Below are 25,394 nucleotides of genomic sequence, written 5' to 3' on the forward strand. Positions count from 1 at the left end.
CATGAAGATATGCATCCTTAAAAAAGGAGGCAGTCGTACAGCTTTGTTTTGTACCTACAGATTTACTAAACTGAACAGATCATGCTTCAGAATACGAATGATTTTATCAAACATAGCATTAAATCAAAACAACTTCCATGATTCAAAATTCAAAAATCGCCACATGGAACCCCAGACCAGCTTCGTAGTTACTTAAAGTTTCCTTGATATAGTTATACTGAGATATGTTGGGAGCAGACAGACAGAAAATGCATCAGCGTCTACTGGCGATGTTCATATTTGACAGGCAAGCACAGGTGTGTATACCTGGGTATATTCGTGTCCATGGTGGCGACCCCATAGCCAAAAACAATGATTCCCACGATTGAGGCAGGAACCAGCAGTTGAGTGTAGACACCAAGCCACGCAAAGTAAAGGCCAATCTTCTCGCCAAAGTACTTCCTATCCGAAGATTGAAAGACTCAGTGAAAATGCTTTGCGAATTTTGGGACAAATTTCCATTAAAAGAGCAAAATTCAATATACCTGACTAGATCTATGGGCTGGTACTTGTAGAAGGCAGTGTATCTGGCCCACTCTTCATGGAGAACCTGACAACAGAGAGACATTCAGCAAGTCAGCAAGTGTCCATGTTGCTTCTATATCAACTTACTTATTTTGGACAGTATTTTTTGGAAGTTTTAGGTGAGGAGAAAACGGCCATTAACTATTCAGCTTACCCTGTTTACATCAGCAACAATCATTATTGTGTTTGACAGACGACAGAGTCAACGTTGAAAAGGTTCAGTGATAAACATGTTTCAGACTGAAAGTCATTTACAAAGGACATTCTGCTTCTAAAGAGCTCTAGGTGGGACACGTGAGGCATCACCGAGGATGTACCTGTCGGTCGTTCCGCTCCTCCAGGTCCCCAATGACTTCATAATCACCCTGAAAATAAGACAAACAGAGAAAGCACCGAGCCTCTGAGTCAATGCATGGGGACATATAAGACACAGAGGCGTTTATATATGTTTATTATCACACTGTGCATTCTTCACTTGTCACACCATATGTACATACTACGGACGGAAAACTCAAATAATTACCAGCCATAAAAAATATTTAAACTGCTTAACTGGTTAAAGTTGGTGTTATTGTATAACTGGTGGTTTAAATCATAGTTTTTTATAAATAAACAAAAGTGTATAATGGTAGTTGTTGAAAGTGTATTATTGCAGTGGATTTAAAGAAAACAAAAGGGCCCCACCAACTACCCCATACTTACGTCATGTAGCGGGAAGGCAGAATCGTATACGCCCTTTGCTATCAACGTGCTGATGCCTACAGAAAAGACAGAACTCAAATATTGCCTTCATTATTATTACATAATCATATTTTTTTCTGGCACATTAATTTCAGAGGTGTTTCTGAAATCCGTGGACGAGTGAGTCATCAACAGTCTGAACAGCTTGTGTAGTGGTGCGGTTGACTCACTGGCTCCTACAACAAAGAGCCTACTCTTACTATGAAGAGTAATTACACAAAACATCTCGAAGACGAACTGTGAAATGAAGTGATTAAAAAAAAAAAACCAAGACTAAAATGAGCATCCATTGTTTTTTGTCTTGAATGTCCTCCGTTTTCTGTTGTGTCGTAGAATCCCTCTGGTGCTATTCCGTGTCTACTGTACATATCAAAATGCCTGTAACCCAATTTATACATTACACCGTCCACGACTGCATTCGAAAGTATTGAGGAAGTCCCTGAGCTGCCTGACCCAGGACGTGTGACCCACTTGTAGGGAAAAGCAGAGCGACAAAGACAGCGGGAGTGGGCTTCTGATACCACAAAACGATCTGTTTCGTTTCTTCTTCCCCTGCGGCACAATCACAGCCCGCTGGCAACACTGGGTCAGCCAAAGAGGCATATGGTGAGGGATGAAGCCATGCCACCGATTTCTATACGAGAGCGCTCGGCCTCATAAATGCTATGGCATCTGTCCTTTTGGATATTGTCGCAATCTAGAGACACGAAAGAGCTTCCCCTTTTGAGGTCAATTTATTACTTCCTGAAAGGTCTTTCATTAACCTGGTATTTCACGCTAACATTTGCCAGTGTGTTTATAAAGAGTGGTGTTCAGATATGTCACCACAATACTTCCACTTGACATATTTTGCGAGTTTTGTTGCATTTTGTCATGTCAGAATAAAATCGACCTTCATGGCACCTCTAACCAAACCCGAATTGCCCACTATGTTATCGCACACATCAAGCCAAGAGGGCATTTTCCATGATTCACTATGTCCAGCAGTGACATGTTGACAATACATATTTTAAGTGTTAGCATCAACACAGAAATTATGGTTGGGGTCATTCCCAATATTTCCCCCAGGTAATATGGTTGAATATTTTCTGATGTTCACACGAATGAGTTTTAAATTTGGTGGTTAGGGTTAGGGTTACAGAACTTTCATGTCCATGTGTAGTTCAATTCAGACGGTCAACTTCCAAAAGAAAACAAGCAGCTTTTGATGTTGAAACTATTAACATGCCACAGCGCCTTCAACCCCAGACTGAGCATAGTTAATGTCAAGTGGGGTCGCTCTGTTCCTCTTTAGGACAACATGCACCATTTGGAGATTTTCGGCAGGAAATCAGTTGAGGACTCATTGTGCCAAAATGTACCAGACACCACGGCAGGGGTCAAGAACAAGAAATATATTCCGCTGACTGTGTGGTGAGAACAACCCATCAGCAGAAACGCAGATCATAAAGAACATTAAGACCACTCATAACTAAAGGGAACAACAATATTAAAAGCAAAGCAAATATTTCTTTGAATGTTTGTTTTCTTGACTGACTGCCTAAACTGACTAAAACCAAGCACCTTGCAATGCTTGAACTGTACATGTACAGTCAACCCAGGTGTCAAATAATCTTCTTTTGATGGTGTTTCAAGGGAGTAAATCACTCCAATTTGGAGGTTGAGTTGAATGCGGGGGAGACCACCAGAAGCTCCCTTCACAATATACTGGCGGTGTCACTTGGTATCTATAGTAGCTTATGTAGCTCTCCTCCTCAAAGTGACTAACATTGTAAAGGGTGTTTTTTGTGTAAGGGAAGCATTGTAATATACAGCCGAAAGGAACGCCATGCCATAACTAACCCCAACCTCAACCCTAACCTCCATTACGTGCTGCCCATGGCGTCCACATATGCCACAGAAGGGCAGAACATGTGACTCAGTTAAAATCCTAATGCTGAAGGCTGATTTAAATTGTCAACACAGGACTCAAAAGTCACTTGAAGAGAGCCGGTAGTTGATATCTCAGGAGCGAGAATGTACAAGTACACTGATGTTAACTCCCTTGTTTAAAACCTGTTTTGTTTTTGGTTTTCTCATGGCTCTCATTAAATTTAATATTAAAAGCCAAAATCAATTATGAAAATGAATGGTATCTGCTTTCAATTGCCGTGTGTCTCTTGTTAAAAACAGACGGCAGTATCATCATCATTTGTTGCTTCCCTTGTTGCGCTACATGCCAACACCATCCTGCCCAAGTCCGACCCCCCCTTCCCTTCAGACTCCCACGAGGACTATCGAATTCGCAAAAGCGGTCACCTGTAATCTATCTGTCTCTTCCAGTTTGTACCTGAGCGTCTAAGCAGAACCTTGAACAGGAAATGACCCCTGACTTGAAGAAGAAGAGCAAAGAGCAAAGATAGTCAAGACACAAGCAGTGTCTTTCTTCTGCATTATTAATCGTACAGTATATTTCGTTGTCACACGAATACACATACATTGAAAACATCTTCATAAGCTTTATGATTCAGATAGTGCTTGAAAAAAAATGTACTCTCAAGTCGATCCGCCATTCGATTATCATCTGAGTTCAATTTATGATAACAATAATACAAGCATCCAACAAAACTAAGCCCATGAATCTGTGGTTCATAATGTATGTCGGGCCCATAATATGGCTCGCAGAGTTACATAGTCACAGTTGTGCCACCTGATACCATTAGTATACACAATCTGTGTACACAAACTGTTCAGTGCTGAGGCCTGTGTGGAATCTGTTTTAGTGCTAAAGTACACAAACCCATCCGCGACTTATGGAAGAACGATTTACAAAGTTCTCACCTGGAGTTTGGAGGCAGATGGGTACAAAAAAAGAGGACATTTTACCACAGAAATGAGAAGCATATAGCGGAAAAATGTTTTCAAACAGTTCCCTATTCTGATGGGTTTATTTGCATCCTTTTTTTTTCCATTATGTTATTGGCAAAGATAGCAAACGCATTCCAACGATGATTGTATGTGATCTTCAATAAACTCTAAGGACCTTTGAGAAAGAGTTACTTGTCTGAGGCTAAAATATGGATGGCATCAAGAGGCTGTGGAGTCAGAATTAGCAGGGTGCACAAAAGGGTAGATCTGTTTAAACTGAGAGATTTTTTTGGTGCTTGAAAGAATGAACAAATGAGAACCTGCCCAACCATAAGATCCCATCCAAGATCCATCTCCTCATTGTCATATTCCAGTGCGAAACATATTCTTTTCCTCTTCAACAACACAAGCAGCAGAGACATTTGAATGAGCAGCCTTCTCTTCCACTGACTGTTGAGGCTGCTATCTGGTTTAACCTGGTCTGATATGCCAATTGTTTCTTCACTCACAGTTACTGAAGTCAATCCAAGCTTTTAAAGACAGTAGGGTAGGGAGAACATATCGACAGAACAAGGGTATGTGCAAACCCAATTGGTTCTTCCATGAGATGAATTAATACTGTGCTTTGTGTTTTTGTACAGTAGACTGCACCCCAGACCACTGCATGTTTGTGCTACACTTCATATCATATATTATGAATATTATTATTAAGACAGTTGTGACGGTGTTGATAAATCTATTCTGACTCACACAGTTTAGAACACCTACCAATAGTTTGACATGTCCGTGTGCACACAGTCCGTCGTAAAATCTCATACACCTGAGAAGAAAAAATAAATAAATTTAAAAAAAAGTCACAGTCGAGAAAATAAATGGAAGTTAAAAAACGGACACCTACTATTCGTCCTCTTGTGGCATTGTCAAAGAATGTGTCTTTAGATGTGATGTTGTACCTGACGGAAGAACAAAGACATTTTGACATTAACAATCAGTTAGCAAAAAAGTGTTTTTCATCTCTTATCCAAAACAGGGATAAAACTCTTCTCGCCTTACAGGTGCAATTTGTCGCGGGAGAAGCAGTGCGACAGATACTTGGTCCGTCCATTGTCCTGGTGTGGTACTTTGGGCTGGAATGGCTGGTTCAGTTTCCTCCACAGAGAGCTCATACTGGTGCTGAAGCCACTTTCCTCCTTCAGTTCGTAGCTCTGATCGGACACAAACCACAGAGTTAAAGTCGCATTAATAAACAAGAGGTGTATTCTTACCGGCGCTTACCGTTTTTGTCGGAACCTTAATCTTGAGGAACTCTGCCTCCCGACACAGCACAGGCCAGGGGGCGTGGAGACGGGTAAAGAAGGGACCGTGACCTTTTGACTGAAAAAGACATCAAGATTTAGTGAGCAACCAAGATTTGGGGGGTTAAATTCTTATGTCTTTGTTGATTTAGGAAGGTACTGCCAGACTGTTTGGCTGGAGCTAGCTCGCAGTATAAAACAAGAGATCTGGACCATCTGTCGGTGCAGCTCAGCAATCCAATATGGTCGGTTCTGCCTTATCCATGGCAGAGATCCTAAAACCCAATTACTTCTCACCTGCTTTTGTCTCTAGCTTTACGATTGGTCGCAGGATCTGCACCTCTGTTTGACACGAAAAGCTGAGAGAAATATTCCCACTGTACTGACCATTAAAACAATGCAAGTCCTCCTTCACACATTCTTATAGCATAGTCTGGCGCTTTTCACTCTTCATTGTTTCAGAGCCCCCAGCTAACACACCAGGCACTTGAGATCAGCACATGCCAAAATGAATTATGCATTCTAATCAGAAGCAACCTTTGCTGATGACATTCCCGCAGAACACATCATGTTTAATGGAACAATACCTTGCAGTGTGGGCATCCTCATTTAAGCCATAACCCTCTCTACTAACTTAATGGCCTTTTAAAGCAGAGACCCAGTATGATAAACCCACACAGTCAGTCACATCAACTAGTGTCACCTATGTTTTGGCAGGGCCTCATATTTTTCGACAGCACTCATCAATTTCTGCTGAGTTGAGTTGTTGTTTGACCACCGCAGTGGCTTCTGCAAAGGCAATCGATGTAGACAGCACATCAAGAAAGAATGAAGATTATATCTGCCTGTCTTGCCGGCCGTCATCTTCCACATTTGTAACAGCGTTTTGACAAGACACCTGAATTTGTAGGTCTTGTGAGGGGTACTCTGTGACCAGAAATTGATTCTTTATAAAGAATTGTAAAGTGGCCTTGTTTCAGGCCTGTTGTCATGTTTCTCCTGATGCAGCCAAACTTAGTGGCTGCTGTCTACATGTATCGCAACGCCTCTACTCTGCCTCTGGGGGTGTATTGCACTGGCCTTTTTCTGGTAGGAAACACTAGTAAGAGTTGTCCAATTTGGACCGAGAATTCGGAACTGTAAGGGAGGGTTGTAAGCCTTTCAATAGTGCACACCATTTTCACTAGTTACTAGAATGTGTACACACCGCAGCCCACAAAAGACCTTGAATGGTGCTGCACCAGTTCACACTGAGATAAGGACCATTTCACAAGGCAAGGGCAGGTGCACCGCAACAAAGCAGAGAATGCAATGTCATCTGTGATTCAGCAGACTCTCTCTTGTCCTTTATTCTTTCCGTCAGACTAAAGAAATTAATTGGATATAGGCTACACTTAAGCAGAGATCTTCTTGGGTCAGCACGTATTGCAAACATCATAATATGCTTATAGTATTAGCTCAGAATCAGAAAACTTTAAGGGAAATTATGTTCGTAACATGCTCTGTACACATACAACATATCACAATAAAACGAAAAAGACATAATATAAAGTGCAAACAAAAGTGCAAAAAATATATATGTGTACATGTTGGGGTTCTTAACATTTACCTCAATTGACTTCACGTGTACTAAGTGAGGAGCACTCTACTGTGCAGCGGTGGTAACAACTCTTTTCTATAATCGATGAGGTGGTCATTATTTAGCCTGAGTACGGAGAGAGAGTGTGACCAGGAAAGAAAGAAGGCAATGCCAGCAGGGGACAGTGGCCAGGTAACAGTACCCTCCTCAAACACCCATCAGCATCCGTAAGAGAGGGAGTGAAAAGAGAAAAGTGACATGGCAAGTGATGGAAACCCGAAACTCTCGACTCCTACTCTCCTGAGAACTCTCGCTGCACCTCCACCCTCCGCCCGTCCTCGTATAGATCACCGTAGACGCTCTTTCAATGACTGCTGACGGACTGACTGGCTAATTAAACTGTCACTCTTCTTATATTTCATTATCTGCTCAGTCTTTTTTAGCCTGGGAAGGAACGAGGCTGGAGTCTAAGTTTCAAGCAAACACAACGTGAGACAGAGCTCCCTTCAGATTATCTGGTTAAAGAGAGGAGGACTTTCCTGAGTGTCCGACACGGATCTGGACAGCGCACAAACACAAACACAGCCTGCTAATCGGAGCAGCTACTCGGTCAACAGGGGAGTTGCGTGGCTTTGTGGACCAACAAAAGAGAGCCTACAAACCTTAGTTTCAGTGATTCTGTATTATGGTATGTGCCAAAAGTTGATTTCCATCTACGGCATCTGACCGCTGTGAGCCATTTTCTCAATTTCAGTTACACTAAATAGGAACTTGGTTCCATTGTTCAGGGGCCCATACAGTTGTCCGATAAGAATTATTAGACCATCACCATATTAAGGAGTACAATAACAAAAAAAATGTGTTGCATTTATACTGTCCTTGTTGTTGTAACTTCCTGCCAAACTACTTACTTTAAATGAGATTCATGAAAGTTCAGCCAGCGACGTCTATTACCCCAAGCATTAGTACTGAAACACTTCCACTTTCATTCAAGCACTTTTTCCTTTGGTTCCCACAATAGGGTTGTGGGGTGTTGCAGGCTTCTACATGAGGAGAGGGCCACGTCACAGGCCACATACTGACCTACAACCTCACCTCACGCTCTCAAATGGTGGTTTGGAGTCGTCTATTAGCATCAATGTTTTGAGCCTGGGAAGAATATTGCAATAATAATTTCAGTCATTATCTGAATAAGATATGCATTTGACCACAGATACAGAGAGTATTGATTCTTAATATAAATACTTGATATTGGATTTCTCCACTACCACTTGTGCTCAGCAGTAATTTTCAAGATTTGACAGGATTGAAAATCCAAGAATGTAAACTCAACAAAAATACTAAAACTGTTTCAACAGGCCAATGTTGTGAATGAGGTGGGAAATCTGTTTGAGTGAAAATGTTTCCATTTTGCAGTGGCAGAAATGAACTGAGGCCATGTTCTACTGGTGTTGTAGACTCAAGAGCAGGGCAACTACAGGCAAGCAGAGCCTTGTTTACTGGAGAGCCATTCATATAATCTGAGAGAATATTACGCAATCTCTATTACCTCTTCAGTACTCATCATCCCAGCATCCACATCACAGGATATAAATACCACTAGTCAGGAGAAGGTTAATGAGAAGGGAGCTGTTCAATTAGCTCAGTATCTCTGCCGGGGTTGAGGGAGTGGGTTTGGTAACTGGGACGCGGCCGGGGGGGTGGCTTAATGATTTGAGCAGAAATCTGATGTTTGCGAAGACAAAACAGATCAGAATCAAGGCCCAGATAGAGACATAGACGGGAGGAATAGCATGAAAGAGGAGTTTAGCTTCAGTATTGAATAGCAGCTATGGTCGGTTCAATGATCCTCCTACAGACATGCAGATGCTTGTATGTCAGAATCTACAGGAGTGAAATGATACCATTGAAGATGAAGGATTGCATGGCACAATACTGAAATTCCTTAGCAGTGTTTGCTTCAGTGCCTCTAACCTGGCTTTTGAATAAATGAAAAACCATACCAGCCAGTCCAAAATGCATTATGTCAACCAAGGGGTGTGCCAAAAAAATCCATTCACTATGAATGGATCCATTCAAGAATCGCCATTCTCATTTGCTATGATTTTTTTAAAATAAAATTTTTGCAACTACACACAATGTGCTGTCATCACAGCCCGTCCTGGAACACACACACACACACACACAGGAAATACACAAACAATAATGCCAGGAGAGCCGCATGTACCAGCTCAGTCTTCGCTAAAGTCTAGAGTGTGGCGTCACTTTGGGTCACCTAGTGACCGGAAACACAGGCCAGGACACGACACACCAAGTGTGCAAGCATTGCAAAACTAAGACCAAGCATCTCGGCAACACAGCACAGCTCGTATTGTGGGGCGTCACCTGGAGACCACAGGCATGAAACTGTCAGCCCATACGTTTTCCACTCCGCAAGTATAGGCACTTCTCAGAATTTCAAAGGAACTGAAGTATGATTTTTAACAGGCACTTTATTTTGTTACGCAAACATTATGTGATATTGGTTTTATATTAACAGGTGCAATAATTCTATCTAAAAATGTAGACATGTTTAAATGTAATAACAGTGAAAAAGCAATTTCTCTAATTGTCATTCTGTCTTGCAATGCAAGTTGGAGTAGATCATGAACAGAAATCGTTTTGAAACAAAAAACTGATTTTAAATCGAATCGTGAGATAGTAAAGGACTCCCAACCGCTAATGTCGACATCATCCCAATGAAGTACTCAAGCAACCATCTCAACCGCCTCCCTTCACAGGATCTATTCAGTTATTAAAGGTCTGAACATTCATGAATTCAGTTATCCCTTTAATGGACTTGCTCTTTGCCACTCAGACAAAGGCAGATGGCTTTGGACATCATAAACAAACAGGGTATTTGTGTGAAAGACTATGACAATGACTCCCTCAACCACTGTGATATGACCCACAGGTGAAAGGGGTCATCCTCAACAAGCTTATCACCCCGCGGGCATCACAACAGCTGATGAAAGAAAGCACCTTAAGCTGTCACTCGGGTGCCAGGGGGCAGTCTAGAATGCCAGGGTTTACCCGCTAAAGGTCAGGTGCCACAGCCTTGTCTGGAACACAGTTGTCCAACCATAATCCTGAAACATCTGGAGGCATTTGACAAGCGGCTGGACTGAGCAGCTGGCCTCTGATTCCTTGCATCCACTTCAACTGTTAATCCAACCTTTTTGATCCTTATTTTACAGTTGTGCTTTACTCAGTTGTGTTTTACACCTACTGAACTCTTACCAAGTGTACATCTACAATACATATGTGTGGTATTCACTGGCCATACAAGTTGTCTCAGTGGAGACATTACATTCCTAGGTTCTACCAGAAAATGGTTTGGTGCCATTTTGGTTTTGAAGCATTTTTTTTAAGCAGTTTTATTTAATTACCTGACTAAAGAATTTGTTACAATAATCGCGACACTTTCTAAGCCTCAAGGCATCAAATAGCAACTATTTTCAAGTGGATGTTGATGCAGAGGTCTTCAGCCCATGTTGACACATATGTTAACAGCCATCCATGCATGTTAACATATGTGTCAACATGGGCTGAAGACACTAGATATTTATAGCACCGTGTGTGTACTGTATTTGGGGTGCAGTATACATTGTATATCAAGTAACAAAATTGAGTATTCAGAGTGAAAGTAGCGCTTCAAATGGCTCAACTCTAACCCCAACCGCCATCTTTTTTATGTGATGCACTGGCCACAGCGTCAGGATAAAATGAATTTTAGTTATATACTGCGAAAGCAGTATACAGCAGATACAGCTACCACACAAGGATGTTGCGATTATCAAATGAGCAAAAAATACATCCAGAAGAGATTAGACTCCTCCTTGGTTCATCTAAATCTACAGGTAATTATATATAATGACGCCATTTGTACAGCAATGATATATAATGTTTGTGTTTCATTACTCAGAAATCCAAAATGACACATTGTTGTGTCTAGGCGCAGTTCAAACATTAATATATTTGTATCATTATTTGTCCTCATTGTTTTAGTGCCACAGAGGTGTATCAGCTGGAGCCTTCCTCCACTCATTTACGACAAAAAATATTTTTGTCTCGGGAGCATTTTCAGCCGGCACTTCATCCTCGGTGTCTCCAGCCTCCACAGGGAAAGCTCTCAGTGGTGGTTCCTCTTCTTTGAACTACCTTTTCCCGCTGATTTAATTAACAGTGTCCTGTAAGAGGATGTCCCTCTGAGATCGAAGGTCACCGCAGTAATCAACAGTCGCAGCCATCAGAATTGACATTTAAACCGCTCTCTTTTTCCACAACACGCAACCACGCTGAAATCAAAGAGGTTGGAGCGAAACACGGTGAAGTGACTCGCAAGAATGGATTCATAAAGGAACACATTATCACGTCCAGTATCATCAAGGTTTTTTCGCTTGATCAGAAAGCACTTGTGATCAGTCCTGTGGTCGTGCATCAGCATATGCTTTTCCATAAATATGTAGGTATTTATTGAGCTCAATTCATTTGCATTCAAAACCCACTTTAATGCATAGGAACTCTGGTGGACTGGGGTCAGGAGTCAACATACATTTCCTCCCTTTACACCACAGGGGATCTACTTTTATAGCTAGCTTGTAAACTATCAAACTGAGGGAGTTGCGTAAATAGGACAACCAACACACTCATACTTTCGAACATAGTGAGGGAGAGAAGGACTGTGAGCGGCATAGCGCAGTGCAGGCCCCCAAAAACCACTTCTGAGAATATGAGCTTGTCTGCTACCACCCGAAGTAATTCACACAGATGGAGCATGTTCTTCAACAGAGACATAGAAGCAACCAAAATGTTGTTACACAAATAAAGGTTTTGTAGGGTTTCGAAAAGGGAGTCAAACTCAAGCACACATTGGGCCAAAACTTGGTGGTAGAACAATGTAAATCTGTATTTAATGTGAACTCAATGAATAGGAAATAATCATAATTATCAGTCAACCCTTCTATTAGTTAAAGATACGTTTTAGTTACACTGCACTGTGTGCCTTTATACTGTAAATGAGTTGTTACTATTACAATGCAAACAGCTTTGTCCGACAACTGGAGAGAAATTTGAATTCTCTTCGTCAGAATGCATGACCTGGACAGAGGGTAATCGCTCGACTATGATCGAACTGGGTGATGTGCAGCTCCGCGAGCTTCCACTACACAGTGGAAGTAAACAAAGTGCGACCTAGACTAATAACTAATCTAATGGTGTCTAATAAGCTTCTACACATCTGCAGACCAGGTCATTTTATCGTTGTCCCCACAAGAAGATAAAAAGACAGAAGAAAAATAAAAAAGACAAGAAGACATTAGCAACTGTTAGCATGATTGCTAAGCTAGCCAAGCTCACGCCAGTGATCATAAGTGAGACACTTTAGAAAGTCCGCATCTACCATTCTTTACAGAGAAAACACAATCTCAGGAATATTTCATTTCATTCAGAAACTTGCAAGTGTAATTCCAAAACCTGCCGAAGGAAGCGTGCTGACGATGATAACAGATCCATGGCGGTGATGGCGTTGAACCATCGCTCTCTGGACCTCTGAAGTTTAACTGGATCACTATCAGCAGAGTTCAGTATAATAGTAGAAAAGGGTTCTTGCTACATGTCAGCCTTGCTTGCAGGCTCATAGAAACCAGAAGGACTGAAGAGCTCACAGTGCCACCCCTCCACTACCCATAGCTCAATTTTAAGAGAACATGACACAATCGGACTCTACAGCTTAATGGAGCTACGCTCTGCATGTAACCGCAGTCATTGTCTGAACAGCCTCGAATGGCTTCTTGTGTTGTGGAGGGAAGACTGCTATAGCTTTAACAGACAATCCCGGAAAGCCATGCCAAGAACATTTATTTCACCTACTCGAGACTATGATCTTTCTTCTATCCATCTATAGTCTTCTGCTCCTCCTGAGTTGTGAGAGTGGCAGCTGACAGAGGTGCCTACACTTCCCTCATTCCTCCTCAGACACCCCTCAGAGAAAACCAATTCTGGCCATTCGTTTTTTTTCGTCTTTTGGTCACTTCCCAAAGCTGACAAAAGGTGAGTTTAACATTGACAGACCAGCACACACAGTCTAGTTCCTCACAAATCCTGCCTCATGACAATAGATGATGTGAACTTCACTGAATTTATTGCTTGGTTTGGGGATCTGGCTCCCATCCAGCTCATTACAGTACAGTGCTTTACCACTGAGTTTGTCAGTTCTACACCAAATCTTTCAGAACAAAAGGGAAGAGGGTCAATGACAAATAAAATAAATAAATCAGTCTTAAGATTTGGTTCTGAAAGACATATTAATCTTCAGGAAATAAATTGGAGATGACCCTACAAACAAAGTTGGAATGAATGAATAATGGATCAAGTATTAGATAGACACATTCGTTTGGGACTCATTCCCAAACGTGTGCCATCCCCCTGGTTTAAAGACAGAGAAGTGACAAATGCATAGTTACCGGTTGCTGAATGCAGATCCTCGCAGTTTCTATCAAAAAAAAAATGTCGCCCAACTATCACTGGAAGGAAGTCTAGGTAACCATTGGCAGCATGCCCCTGACTGGTCACCATGAGCCAACACTTTCAAGCCTTTACTTTCCCCATCTGCTTCTCACCCATCGTGTCCCACAACTCTCACTTCTTCTTCTTCTCACTTCTAACCCTAACTGTTAGCCAATCATCTGCTTACTGTCATTTCCTTGATGCCACCGGCAGCACTTGGATCGGTCCATTTAGCACAGGCCTTGCCAAGTTGTTGATGTTCCTGGTATCATGTATCTTTGTGTTTACGCTGCCTCCATCTGCTGTTGGCACACATTTAGATGTTCAAGATCTTGGGCCAGTTTTAATACAATATTGTAAACACTCAGTGACCGTAGTGGTCTAAAGTAAAGCCAAGTTGACCTCATCCAGGTCAGTGTTCTGGCTAAACATGCAAGTGTTGAGCCAATTTCCTGGCGTGGGAGTAGCTATAGCTTGCATCTTCCTCAGATAACGCTCCTTCGTTTGCCAACATCTTATTAAACCACATCCACACCAACGACACACTGGCCACTGAAGTGAGGCTACGTTCCTCCATCATCTTGAAAGAGTATCCCTGTCTTTATTCAAATGTGGGGCAAGGAAGTAGCCGTATTGGCTGCCCACAGCGACAGATTCAATCGAGCACTCGCCTCATGAGACGAGATAAGGAACCATCATTCACTCAGGTAATCTCTCCCCCGCTCACGGTCCGTAGACATATTGTGTACCAACTGATTAATACCAGCCTGCAGACCAAACTCAGTAGCCAAGTGGCCACTGGCCAGCAGACACAGACCTAAAAGCCTCTAACACCAACCATCTTGTTTTTGTTCCAGTTCCATAGCTCAATGGAACTTGAGCAAAAAACTCCCTCTGACTACATCCAAGTTAAGATTCTTAGACAGTCATGATGAGGACCCTGTGTTTAATCTCACGGCATAAAAACAAGACTTTCACTGGGACAATCCTCCACGTCCATAAAATGAAACCCAGAAATTCAGATCTGCATTGTTGGGTCTGACAACCATCTGGGAAGGCAGAGGTACAATCCAGACAGGCTTGACTCCTTGTTGGCAGAGAACCATAAAAGATTGACTGAACCATTGTATCTCCCACCAAGGGAAAACATTTGCCGTCTCTAGTCTGTGCGAGCCGAGCAGCCAGGCTGGCAGCGACCTGACTGCATTTCTCTAAAATCTTTGCACTGGTCTTCACAGTAATCGATGAAACTGTTACCAAAAACAGCTAATTAGCTCTTTGCCTGCCTGATTCGTGGCAGAGCTGAAAATATCATTTGGCAAATGTTGCCCTCAGCACACAAACTTGAACAATAACAGCAATGAACAATAGCTGCGGCGGCAGACCCGCTTCACCAACATCCAGACTGTTTGTTCTGCCAAAATCCCGGTGCACACAGAAACAAACACACGCCTCCCACACTCACAAACACAGGAGTGGTTTATCCAAATCTTCCCGCTCCAACTGAGCAGTTCTACGGTGAGTTATTTGAGGGCTATCAGTGAGGTCAACGTGACAGCTGTGTCGACGGCAGCACCTGTTTGCGAGAAAACATCAAAACCCCCGAAGAGAATCCAAATCCAAGATGAACAAAATCCCAATACAACTTTTGCTCGAAGCTGAAACAAACAAATCCCACGTTCAGTGCAGATTATATAAGTTGTCATTCTGTCCTCCTTAAATCTCTTATTAAAGAGTGTCCCATCTGAACTTTGATGTTACTGGACCGCTTTTTGAATTCTGGCCATTACAGCAGTCCAAATCCTGTCGATAAACATCAATGATGTTGCAAGCAAAGAGCTTGCATACAGTATATGTGACATTTTTGCAAATGCTTTATCATATCTGTTCATGGGACAACAGTAGTCTGCATACTGCTTGTATGACACTGTAAATTGACTGTCCCCTCAAAATAAGTCAACACGCTGATGTCAGTGTCGGTATTTTGAGAGGCCACTAATATTGTCCTGCACTGTCTCAATCCTCTTGGGCTTGGAGTTCACCAATGCCTCGCAGGTTGACACTGGAATCCTCTTTCACTCCTCCATGATGACTGAGCTGGTGGGTGTTAGAGATCTAGCCCTGCAGATGCTCCACCAGGTTTACATCTAGAGACATGCATGGCCAGTCCTTCGTCTTTACCCTCAGCTACTTTTGCAAGGCAAGTGTTTTTCTTGGAGGTGTGTTTGGGGTTGATATCATGTTGGAATACTCTTCTATGGCACAGTGTCCAAAGGAAGAGGATCATGCTCTGCTTCAGTTTGTCACAGTTCATGTTGGGTTTCGTGGTTCTCTCAATGAGTTGACACCACAGACTTGACACCATCTGAACCGAATGAGTTTATCTTGGTCACATCAGGTCAGTTTCAGGTTGTAAGCAATCCTCTTATAGTCTCGGCTGTCTTTATGTAGAGCCACAAGTCTTTCTCTCAGATCCTCAGAAAGTTCTTTGGCATGAGGTGCCATGTTAAACTTCAAGTCACCACCATGAGAGAGTTGTGGGAGCGATGACACTGAATTGAATCACCTGCGACCTTGTAACACTAAAGAGTTAGGCAACCGCTTAACAACAATGACACATTGACAACAGGGAGAGAAAACGGCAAGTTGGGCCCAAGTTGGACATTTTCATTTACGGGTGTACTCACTTTAGATGTCTACAGTTTTGACTTCAATGGCTGTGTGTTGAGTTAGTTTGAGGGGACAGTAAATTACACTGCTACACAAGCTGTACACTGGTGGCTTTACATGGTACCAAAGTGTGGTTTCTTCAGTGTTGTCTCATGAAAAGATGATAGAAACACCTTAAAGCTAAAAAAGCCTTGTGAGGTGTTTCCATTATTTTGTCCAACCCCTGTATGTGACTCATAATGTATACGACAAAGCAAACACATTGGACTGCTGCTTGTATTTCTTTAAAATTATAATAACTGATAACAAAATGGGCAAATCCCATTGACCTGGTTTGGATTGGGTTAAGCTACCACTCTTGAGTCTGAACCTGGCACCTCACTCTTAACTCTGAAATACTCAGCATTGCCATTGGTTTCTTCAGCAAAACCATGGCCCAAGACTGGACCTTCCTTCCATCCATTTCACCTTGCCATTCCAGCAGGCATTCAATTCCATTCGCTTAAGACTGGATTGGTATTGAAAATCGGGCTGGATCATCATCTCTACTACCAAGGACTTGAGGGATTCCATTTCCAGTAAACACACAAAAACGCAAGCATGCATATGGTTTACATGTCCGGATGACACTCAACTACCATTGCTAAAGGACCATTGGTGAAAGTCAGCTATATGGGGGCATTTCACTACAAGGCCATTTCTGATCTGACACCAGCACCAGAGTCTTACCTCTCCATCAGTCTCTATCTCCAGACCAGCCTCCAGCAGGTTTGCTTCAAACTCTTGTCTGATCAGTTGCATCTCGTGATCAGCAGGTTCAGTTGGTTCACTCCCGTCTCCGATCCCAAGCTCCACAAACACTTCCCCACAGGTGGTGGCCTCTCCCCCAGTTCCACCACCACCATTACCACTGCCTCCCGCCAAGTCGGTGCCCATCGACGAGGTGAAGTTGCCATTGGAAACAATGGACAATCTGTCGTGGGATACAGAGTTGCTGGCAGGAGACCGAATGGAGCCGTGGCGCCGATGGTGGTAGACCAGTACGTAGTCAACTTTTCGGCGTCCATCCGAGAAGTTTAGGCCCTCGCCACTGCCGTGCGGACTTGACGCTGCACTGACCACCTGCCAAAACCAAAGAGGAGTCAAAATTGATGCTATTGTTCGCTGTTTGATCAAAATAATGAAAGAAAATAACCATAGGAGAAGAAAGGAACCATCAGACCGACTGTAACTGGAGTCCAATTGTTGAAATCTGATCAAACTTGAGAGCACATTTATTCATTTGAATGACTTGTCCAGATTGAACGACAATCTTAAATACCTCAAAGACTCAAGGAGATGTTTTAGTAGTTCTTTCATTTGCTCGGCTATAGAGGGTCAAATTCATTAAACTCTCCTCCCTCCTCAATTTGGTCCAAAAAAAATGCTGAGGCAAGCCGAAAGTGGAAAACAGCTCCGGAATGAGAATCGACAAATTGTTCATGATTTGGCTGTGTCAAGGCGAAAGCAACAAACGTTGAACGCACAAAAAAATCAAACTAACTGAAAGAGCTTGGTTCAGAGACCATTAACTTGTGTGTACCGCAGATAGAAAGAAGTGTTCGAGCACTGAATGAAGAAGGGGTTCAAACAAGATTGAAACAAAAAGGAGTTGGAAAACACTCCCGACTGAACCGCCCTGACTGACACGCATTTACTGCATTTTCTGATGCGCTACATCAGAGACACCAGTCTCCATTCAGCTTTTCAGATGTCTGCAGTGATGTATACAGTACATTGATGAAGGAAAAACGAAACATTGGAATCTTTTACATTAACTCAATATTTTAATTTTACTTGAATTTTTATTAATTTAAACTATTGATTTGGAGCTGTCGTTCATTATAATGCCAAGTCACAATTCAACAAAACAAAGTGAATAACAAGAAAAAGTACATTGTGTGCAATGATAAAAATAAATAACGATAATAAAGGCTCAATTGCCAATTTAACTGGACACATAACTCAAACAATATTGTATTTTATTTTCAGAAAACAACAATTTAAACTTATACAGTACATTTAAAATGGGATAAAAGGGAATATAAACTCACAGTAAATGAAATACATTTGTTTGTAAAATGGCTGAAACATACTCTGCTTTAATGTATTATCATCCTCTGATTTAATAATTTACTGTATACTGTCATCTTAAAAACATTAGGTTGTTACAAAGCAGGAGAAGCTCACTTCTGTCATAATAATATGAAAAGACGATGTACGGCAAGTTTAAAGAGAGCTGTTTCAACTCTGTAATGTTGCCATAATACAGGGAAAGTGCACATTAGTCAGGTTGAGGTGAGGAACAACAATAAAAGAAAAGTCAATGAAGCTACCATAAGTAGTTGGGTAGATGGATTTGCTTCTGCTTCACTTAGCTATTATCTCACAAGTCATCATTTACAAATCATAACTTGATTGTTTAAATAATAAATCCTTCATCACCTCATGATACTGGCCAAACCTCCTGCTACATTCTGCGTGTTTAATGACATGTTGAACACATGTTGTGTATAATGACAATGCAATAATTTGAGGGCCTTCATTGTAGCCTAAAGATGAGAAACATGTCACGCCTCAGCAGCCTTTATGTAATAATAGTTTGAATGAACTTGCGTTGTCAGCACACACTAACAAAAGTGGCTTTTGGCAGCTTCCCCAAAAACACAAGTGAGAACCACTAACCGAGTGGGCAGTCGCATCACCTTTGACCATGGGATTCTTTTTTTAGCAGTAAGTAAAGAGTCTAACCAGGGAAAATATAAGGAGAGCTTTGCAGGATGTGGGTAGGATGGAAGATCCTCAGATTCCTCAGCTAGTTTTTCGTAACGCATATCAATAACATCGCAACACACAGCTAAACTAACAGTAACAAAAGTTACTGTTGTCCACATTGTAAAACAGAATTTCTGTTATTTCTGGTACTGAGTCAAGTGAGAACATATATATATATATATATATATATATATATATATATATATATATATATATATATATATATATATATATATATATATATATATATATATATATATATATATATTATTATTTTTTTTTTTTTTTTATTTTTTTTTATTATTATTATTATCTGCCGCCGATTGCCACCATTGGCACCGTCATCACATTCAAAAAGAAAATATGATGCTCGTCAGGATGAAAGACATATTTCTGATCTGAACTCCGAAAACGGCGAACAGGTGGAGGATCAGACTTACCGGGACCTTGTCGTCACTCGGGGAGTCCTGCATGCTGTTGCGCTTCTGAGACAAACAGTTAAAAAAAGAGTTAGAGAACATCCGTGTGCTTCATCGTCGTCACCATCTTCATCCCCAAAACGCGCGGCAGATGCGAGCAGTTCGGTCCGGCACGAGAGAGGGGAGGTGAGATTGAGACGAGCTGCGCATTTCCAGCAGCGCGATCCCTCTCTGGTACCAACTGTCCCACTCGAGGAACTGGAGTGGAGAGAGCTGCTGCGCGACCACGCTGTTCAGCGGCAGGGCCGCCTCTGCTGGAGATGGGGACCGAAGCCTCATTTCAATACGAACGCCCACCTTCCCCTCCTTTCGCCCTTTCTTTTTCCAACCATTCCAGCTTCCATCTGATTAGAATATTGTATGACTCTGAAATGGCATCTATATCTATATCTGTATCTATATATCTATATATCTATATATCTATATATATATATATATATATATATATATATATATATATATATATATATATATATATATATATATATATATATATATATATATATATATATATATATATATATAGATATAGATATATATATATACACTGCCTGGCCAAAAAAAAAAAGTCGCCACTTGGACTATGGATCTGGGGTTGCTGCAGTTGGTCAGGTCTAAGTTCAGCAACATTATGTGCTCAAAGAATGAGGTCAGTTGACTACCTGAATATACTGAAAAACCAGGTTATTCCATCAATGGATTTTTTTTTTTCTTCCCTGATGGCACGGGCTTATTCCAAGATGACAATGCCAGGATTCATCGGGCGCAAATTGTGAAAGCATGAGACATAATTTTCACAAATGGATTAGCCACCACAGAGTCCAGACCTTAACCCCATTGAGAATCTTTGGGATGTGCTGGAGAAGGCTTTGCGCAGCGGTCAGACTCTACCATCATCAATGCAAGATCTTGGGGAAAAATTGATGCAACACTGGATGGAACTAAATCTTGTGACATTGCAGAAGCTTAACCAAACGCGAATGCGTGCTGTAATCAAAGCTAAAGGTGGTCCAACGAAATATTAGAGTGTATGACCCTATTTTTCTTGGTGGCAACTTTTTTTTGGCCAGGCAGTGTATATATATATATATATATATATATATATATATATATATATATATATACTGTACTGGATGAGGCTGTCTGCAGATCTACCCTGCCAGCACTCGTGTCTAACAGCTACTAACTGCGTGTAAACTTCAACAACAGCAATATTTCCAACACAAATGGCCTCAAATGCACCGGATGTTGCCTGCACAACTCTGAAAAACCTGAATGGCTGGGTGGACAGTCATGGATTGGGTCTCCTATTTTGTTGGTGAATTGATGTTCGGTGGGCGGAGTCTTGAGGTTGGTGGCTGGATTGGTTGGTTGAGTAGTGGAGATACTGACCATTTCTAATGAGGATTTCATGCTCTTTGTTTCCTACTTTTATACGCAATGACAGATCTCGGCCCAGAAAGAAAATTTCACGTTTTCTGTAACACAACTCTGCTACCGCTACAGTTGTGGAGCTCTGCTGCCTCTCACCTTCAATAGACTTTGCCTTTCTTCGGCTCCGGTCTCATCTCGATGCAGCTGAGGTTCAAGCGTGCTGTAGGAGAGGGGGTCCAAGCCCATCCAGGATACATCCCGGCTCAGTTGGAAAAGAGTCTCACTGTGGATGGAGGAGGACTCGCTCAGGGCTGTGGACACCCGGAATAACTTTGCTCCATTCACCCATGACTCTGGAAGATAGAGAAATGGGGATGTATAGTACATCTCTCTGAAAATATGCATTTTGCTCCACCAGGGAGACGACACTGGGAGCTTAAGAGTCCTGGATGAATCAGCCATATTGATCCAGCTTCTTGACTTGTCCTACTTTGTGTTTATTTTTACTGACATGAATCTGCTTTGTGTGCAACTTATATCATACACCGATCAACGATAAATATTGTGACTATCGACTTATGAAGTCAGTGTCTCTGGCTCTCTATCCTTAAAGAGATACAGCTTTTAGTTAAATGTATAATCCCAAACAAGGAGACAATAGAGGCTAAGGTCTACTGTACCTCTAGTTTGAACTAGTTCTAGATCCTTGGTATCAGAAGCTTCTGCTACACCTGGTTAGACGCTTCTTGAATTTCCATGAGTGTTGCACGTCAGGAGGAATACTCATTTCCACCAGAGGGGCTGCACAATTGTCATTGTCATCACCTCAAACATCACAGAGGTAAAGTTCTCGCTGCACACGTAACATCACAAACTATTGTGATAAGAATCACAAAATAAGGTGATATAAGGTGATATGATAAGTATCTCAAACAAATAGAAATTCTCCCCGCTGCTCTGAAACTTGGGAACTGAAACCTTTAACTTAACTTAACTTTTTCTTTTACACTGTTTTCTCCCAAAACCACTCACTTCCACGCTTCGATTCAGTTCCTTTCTTGCTGTGTCTCAGTTTTTTTGGGTGGCCCCAGGTTATTTTGGGGTATTTATAATCTCTGTTTGCAAGTAAACTTGGCAACGTGTGAACACCGTGATCTTGGTGGGTGATGATATCAACATGCTTTGGCGGCAGGTTTGTTTTTGTGCGCATCAAATTAGTATCAAGTTAATTTTGAGCCAACTACACAGTCCTTGTGGGCCACATAAAATCACTTCCATTAACATGGTAGAATTTGATGGGGGTACAGTGGAATTACAAACCCGTTTTAATCTAAGGTAACTGCAGTCTAGTAGTGTATTGTAAAAAAGACAACTAGCATCACTGTTCGTCTGCACAAAGAGGGAAAATTTTAATGGCTTTACTCATCGACAGCACAGGATTCAATTTTGATGATGAAGCTTTGCACAAACAGTTCCCCATTATCATCGATCCTGTTGTGTTTTCTATGGACAACATGCAACTTTCATTTGTGCAATAAGGTAAGAGTGGGTAGTTATTTTCAGGATACAGACAGCTGTAGCCATAGAAACACACCGGGACGTGAGCCACGCTCTCATTTCAGCACCACGGACAGATCTGTCCCTCGCAAATCTTTCTCATTCGAATCTGTCAGGTCAAAGAAAGCGGCTATTTTTGCCTGACCATTTAGTCGATATTTTTTTGCGGCAAGTGCTTACGATCACCTGGACAGAAAATTGGAAGTCACCAGTGTGAAGAGGGTGGGAGTGAGACGTGTGGTGTCAGTTGAATGCCTGTCATCCAAAGAGGCTTCTAAATGACCTTTATTTTTAAGGGCCAGAGTCTGACCAGAAGAAGACTGAAAAATACGTATAAGTCGGTCCTTAACCCCTTACAAGCAAGATCTGATTATAAATATATGGGAATGACTTGAAGATGCGAAAAAGCTGAAAACATTCAGGGGATTGTTTCAAAAGTTTCAACATAATGTACCATTCTTCAGATATATTTCCATGTTTCCAAACTTCATGATATGACCTTAACCATTTAAATGCAACTGTCCTCCCTTAAATGCATATTCAGGTCTGCATAGGATTCACTTAATGCCTGTGTGATTCTCATGCATTTTTTAGTTTTGTTTCTTTGATATGCTCTATCACTAAAAAGCAAACTTTGCCGATACCGATTGAGTGTCTTTTGTCTTGGTCACAAGTTGTTTATTCAAACCATAAATACGTATTATAGTAAGTACTGACTATGTGATGCCATCCTCAAACAGGGCTGCACGCAAACAAAACTATTGAAAGGTGAAATCCGGGCGTGAACAACTGTTGTAAAAGGAATATCTTAAACACTAGTCAACGTTCAGTAGAGACAGGACACAATACACCACTCTGCCTCGCTAAGAAGTGACTCGTAAATAAATGTCTTTTGACTGTCTTTATCAACAGCCGTGAATTTAAACGTACAACATAAGAAACTCCACAAAAAAAAACACATTTATGATTTTAAGAATCCGCATGTCAGAATTGTTGTGAGAAAAACGCGGTCTATGTATAACAATGGAGACAAAAGGGCATCTCTCAGCGAGCTGCTAATGGACATCAGCAGCAGGAAGAAGGCTTTTATCAAACTGTGTCTCATTTGTGTCCAGATTTTTAATTAGGTGTAATTGCATGCAGAACAAGACATCAGCATCTCAAAGAGAAAAAAAAGAAAAAAGAAACCCATTAGAGCAAGTTTTGTTTGAGACATTTAGTTTGGCATAAACCATAATGAGCATTTGACATTATTGTTTTATTTCTCCTGTCATAACACATGAGGGTTAATTGTTCTTTCATTTTCAGATCAAAGTAAATGAATGTGATTTTCATTTCCTCCTCTATTAAAAAAGATTAAAAAAGATTATTTTACCGCCTGATGCCTTTGGAAGCTGCTGCAGTCGCATGCCATTATTATCATTATGACTATTTTGACAGGAGCACAATTAAAAGAAGGTAGAGGGATGACACGTTTTAAGTGAAGGAAATTTTTAAAAAAGAGTTTATAATATAGTAATAAATCTATAATTATAACATGTGAAGGCACTGATGTTCCCAATTTTACAGTGAAATAAATTTCTTTAAAAAATGCAACACCAGTATGTGCCTACCGAGGTATGGCATAACTTTCATAGTAGTCCGCAAGTAAACAGGCCATAGCAAGGAAATGGATGAAAACTGCTATTCAATAATAACCAAAATAAACACATTTGGAAAAACTAGCATGTGCATTGAGTGTACAGCAGACAATTTAATTTTAAAATGAAAAAAGGAACTTGTCCTGTTGGTTGAATGGGCAAATTCTGAATAAATTGGAAATGTAATAATAATAATAACAATAATAATATTTGTCACAGTATATAATAATAAAAGAATGGTAAACTTGCCTATTTCCCAGCTGATTCTTCCTAATTCATCACATTGCTCCTGTGACACTCGTGACTAGAGTCATATTTTGTGTCTATAGATCAGATACTATGTTTCATTTGAATAATAAACGGCGGTAGCTCATAGTAAATGATGCTGTATAAATAAATGGCCCCATCACACATAAAAAGAGAAATAGAAAGACGAATGAATCATTTTAAGTGTAGGAAATAAAAGGATTTCAGCCTGAAAGAACTAGAAAAAACGAACACCTATTATGACAGTGAAGTGTTGATGATCTGGACGTGACGGTTGTTTTTTAAAAAAATGTATTCCATCACAGTGCAGATGTTCACCAGCACGTTAGCGTCTTCCAGCTGCGTGATTACATCACGGAGATCATTCCAGTGCTAATGGCCTCTTCACCTCACTTACAGCGAAGCGGAGCGCTCGCTGGCTGCGGTCACTATCCCGGATTACTGGGTAGCCCGAAGCTTAGCGCCGGCCAACACATGTCTGTGAGAAAACCAGTCCAAATGTCATAAAATGTTTATGTAAACACAGCAGATGATGTTTTATGAGAATGACTGGATCGAAGGAGAGAGCGGGAGGAGGGAGGCAGCCCTCATGCAACTGTGCACTCACTCTGAGGACCCTGTGGATGTTGACACACACACACACACACTTGCACAGCAGCGGGACAATAGACGGCTTGCTCTACGTTGGCCCTGTCTAATGTGTCTCTTTGTTGGCAGAGCACACAGGGGGACAGACCGGACAGCTCAGACAAAGAAGGGTTTCCTACACTCACCTGCACAGGTAGAGGAAGGGGATCTGCGTACAGCCATGTGCGGGAGCAGCAGAGGTCCAGTCGGCTGCAGGTGAGAGGTACGAGTCACCAGCTGAAACTCTTTGGTGTCCTCGTGGCCAACAGACCTGCTGAGTGTCGAGCTGAAGGAATTAGAAACGGGCTGAGATTATCGGACCTTCTAATGTGCATTAGGTACTCTGCCTTCTGTTCAGGTTTATCTGCCTTCAGAGTCCGCAGCGCTGAGGGAT

At 41.5% G+C, this 25,394-nt stretch overlaps 1 protein-coding gene across 2 annotated transcripts in view; it reads right to left on the minus strand.

Annotated features, from left to right (window-relative positions):
* Window positions 1-25,290, minus strand: part of ano2b (anoctamin 2b) — a 57,685-nt gene extending 32,395 nt beyond the window's left edge. For both annotated transcript variants that reach the window (XM_053862195.1, XM_053862196.1), the window contains exons 1-12: window positions 25,147-25,290; window positions 21,066-21,262; window positions 19,497-19,541; window positions 16,972-17,364; window positions 5,428-5,526; window positions 5,206-5,357; window positions 5,051-5,105; window positions 4,921-4,972; window positions 1,267-1,322; window positions 882-929; window positions 525-589; window positions 307-441 (exon numbers count right to left, since the gene is read on the minus strand). In XM_053862195.1, the coding sequence (XP_053718170.1) occupies window positions 307-441; window positions 525-589; window positions 882-929; window positions 1,267-1,322; window positions 4,921-4,972; window positions 5,051-5,105; window positions 5,206-5,357; window positions 5,428-5,526; window positions 16,972-17,364; window positions 19,497-19,541; window positions 21,066-21,262; window positions 25,147-25,183 (1,334 nt within the window). In that variant the 5' untranslated portion in view covers window positions 25,184-25,290. The remainder of the gene's footprint in view (window positions 1-306; window positions 442-524; window positions 590-881; window positions 930-1,266; window positions 1,323-4,920; window positions 4,973-5,050; window positions 5,106-5,205; window positions 5,358-5,427; window positions 5,527-16,971; window positions 17,365-19,496; window positions 19,542-21,065; window positions 21,263-25,146) is intronic.
* Between the last annotated feature and the right edge of the window lie 104 nt (window positions 25,291-25,394).

This window comes from Synchiropus splendidus, chromosome 4 (assembly GCF_027744825.2).
Source record: "Synchiropus splendidus isolate RoL2022-P1 chromosome 4, RoL_Sspl_1.0, whole genome shotgun sequence".
Lineage (NCBI taxonomy): Eukaryota > Metazoa > Chordata > Actinopteri > Syngnathiformes > Callionymidae > Synchiropus > Synchiropus splendidus.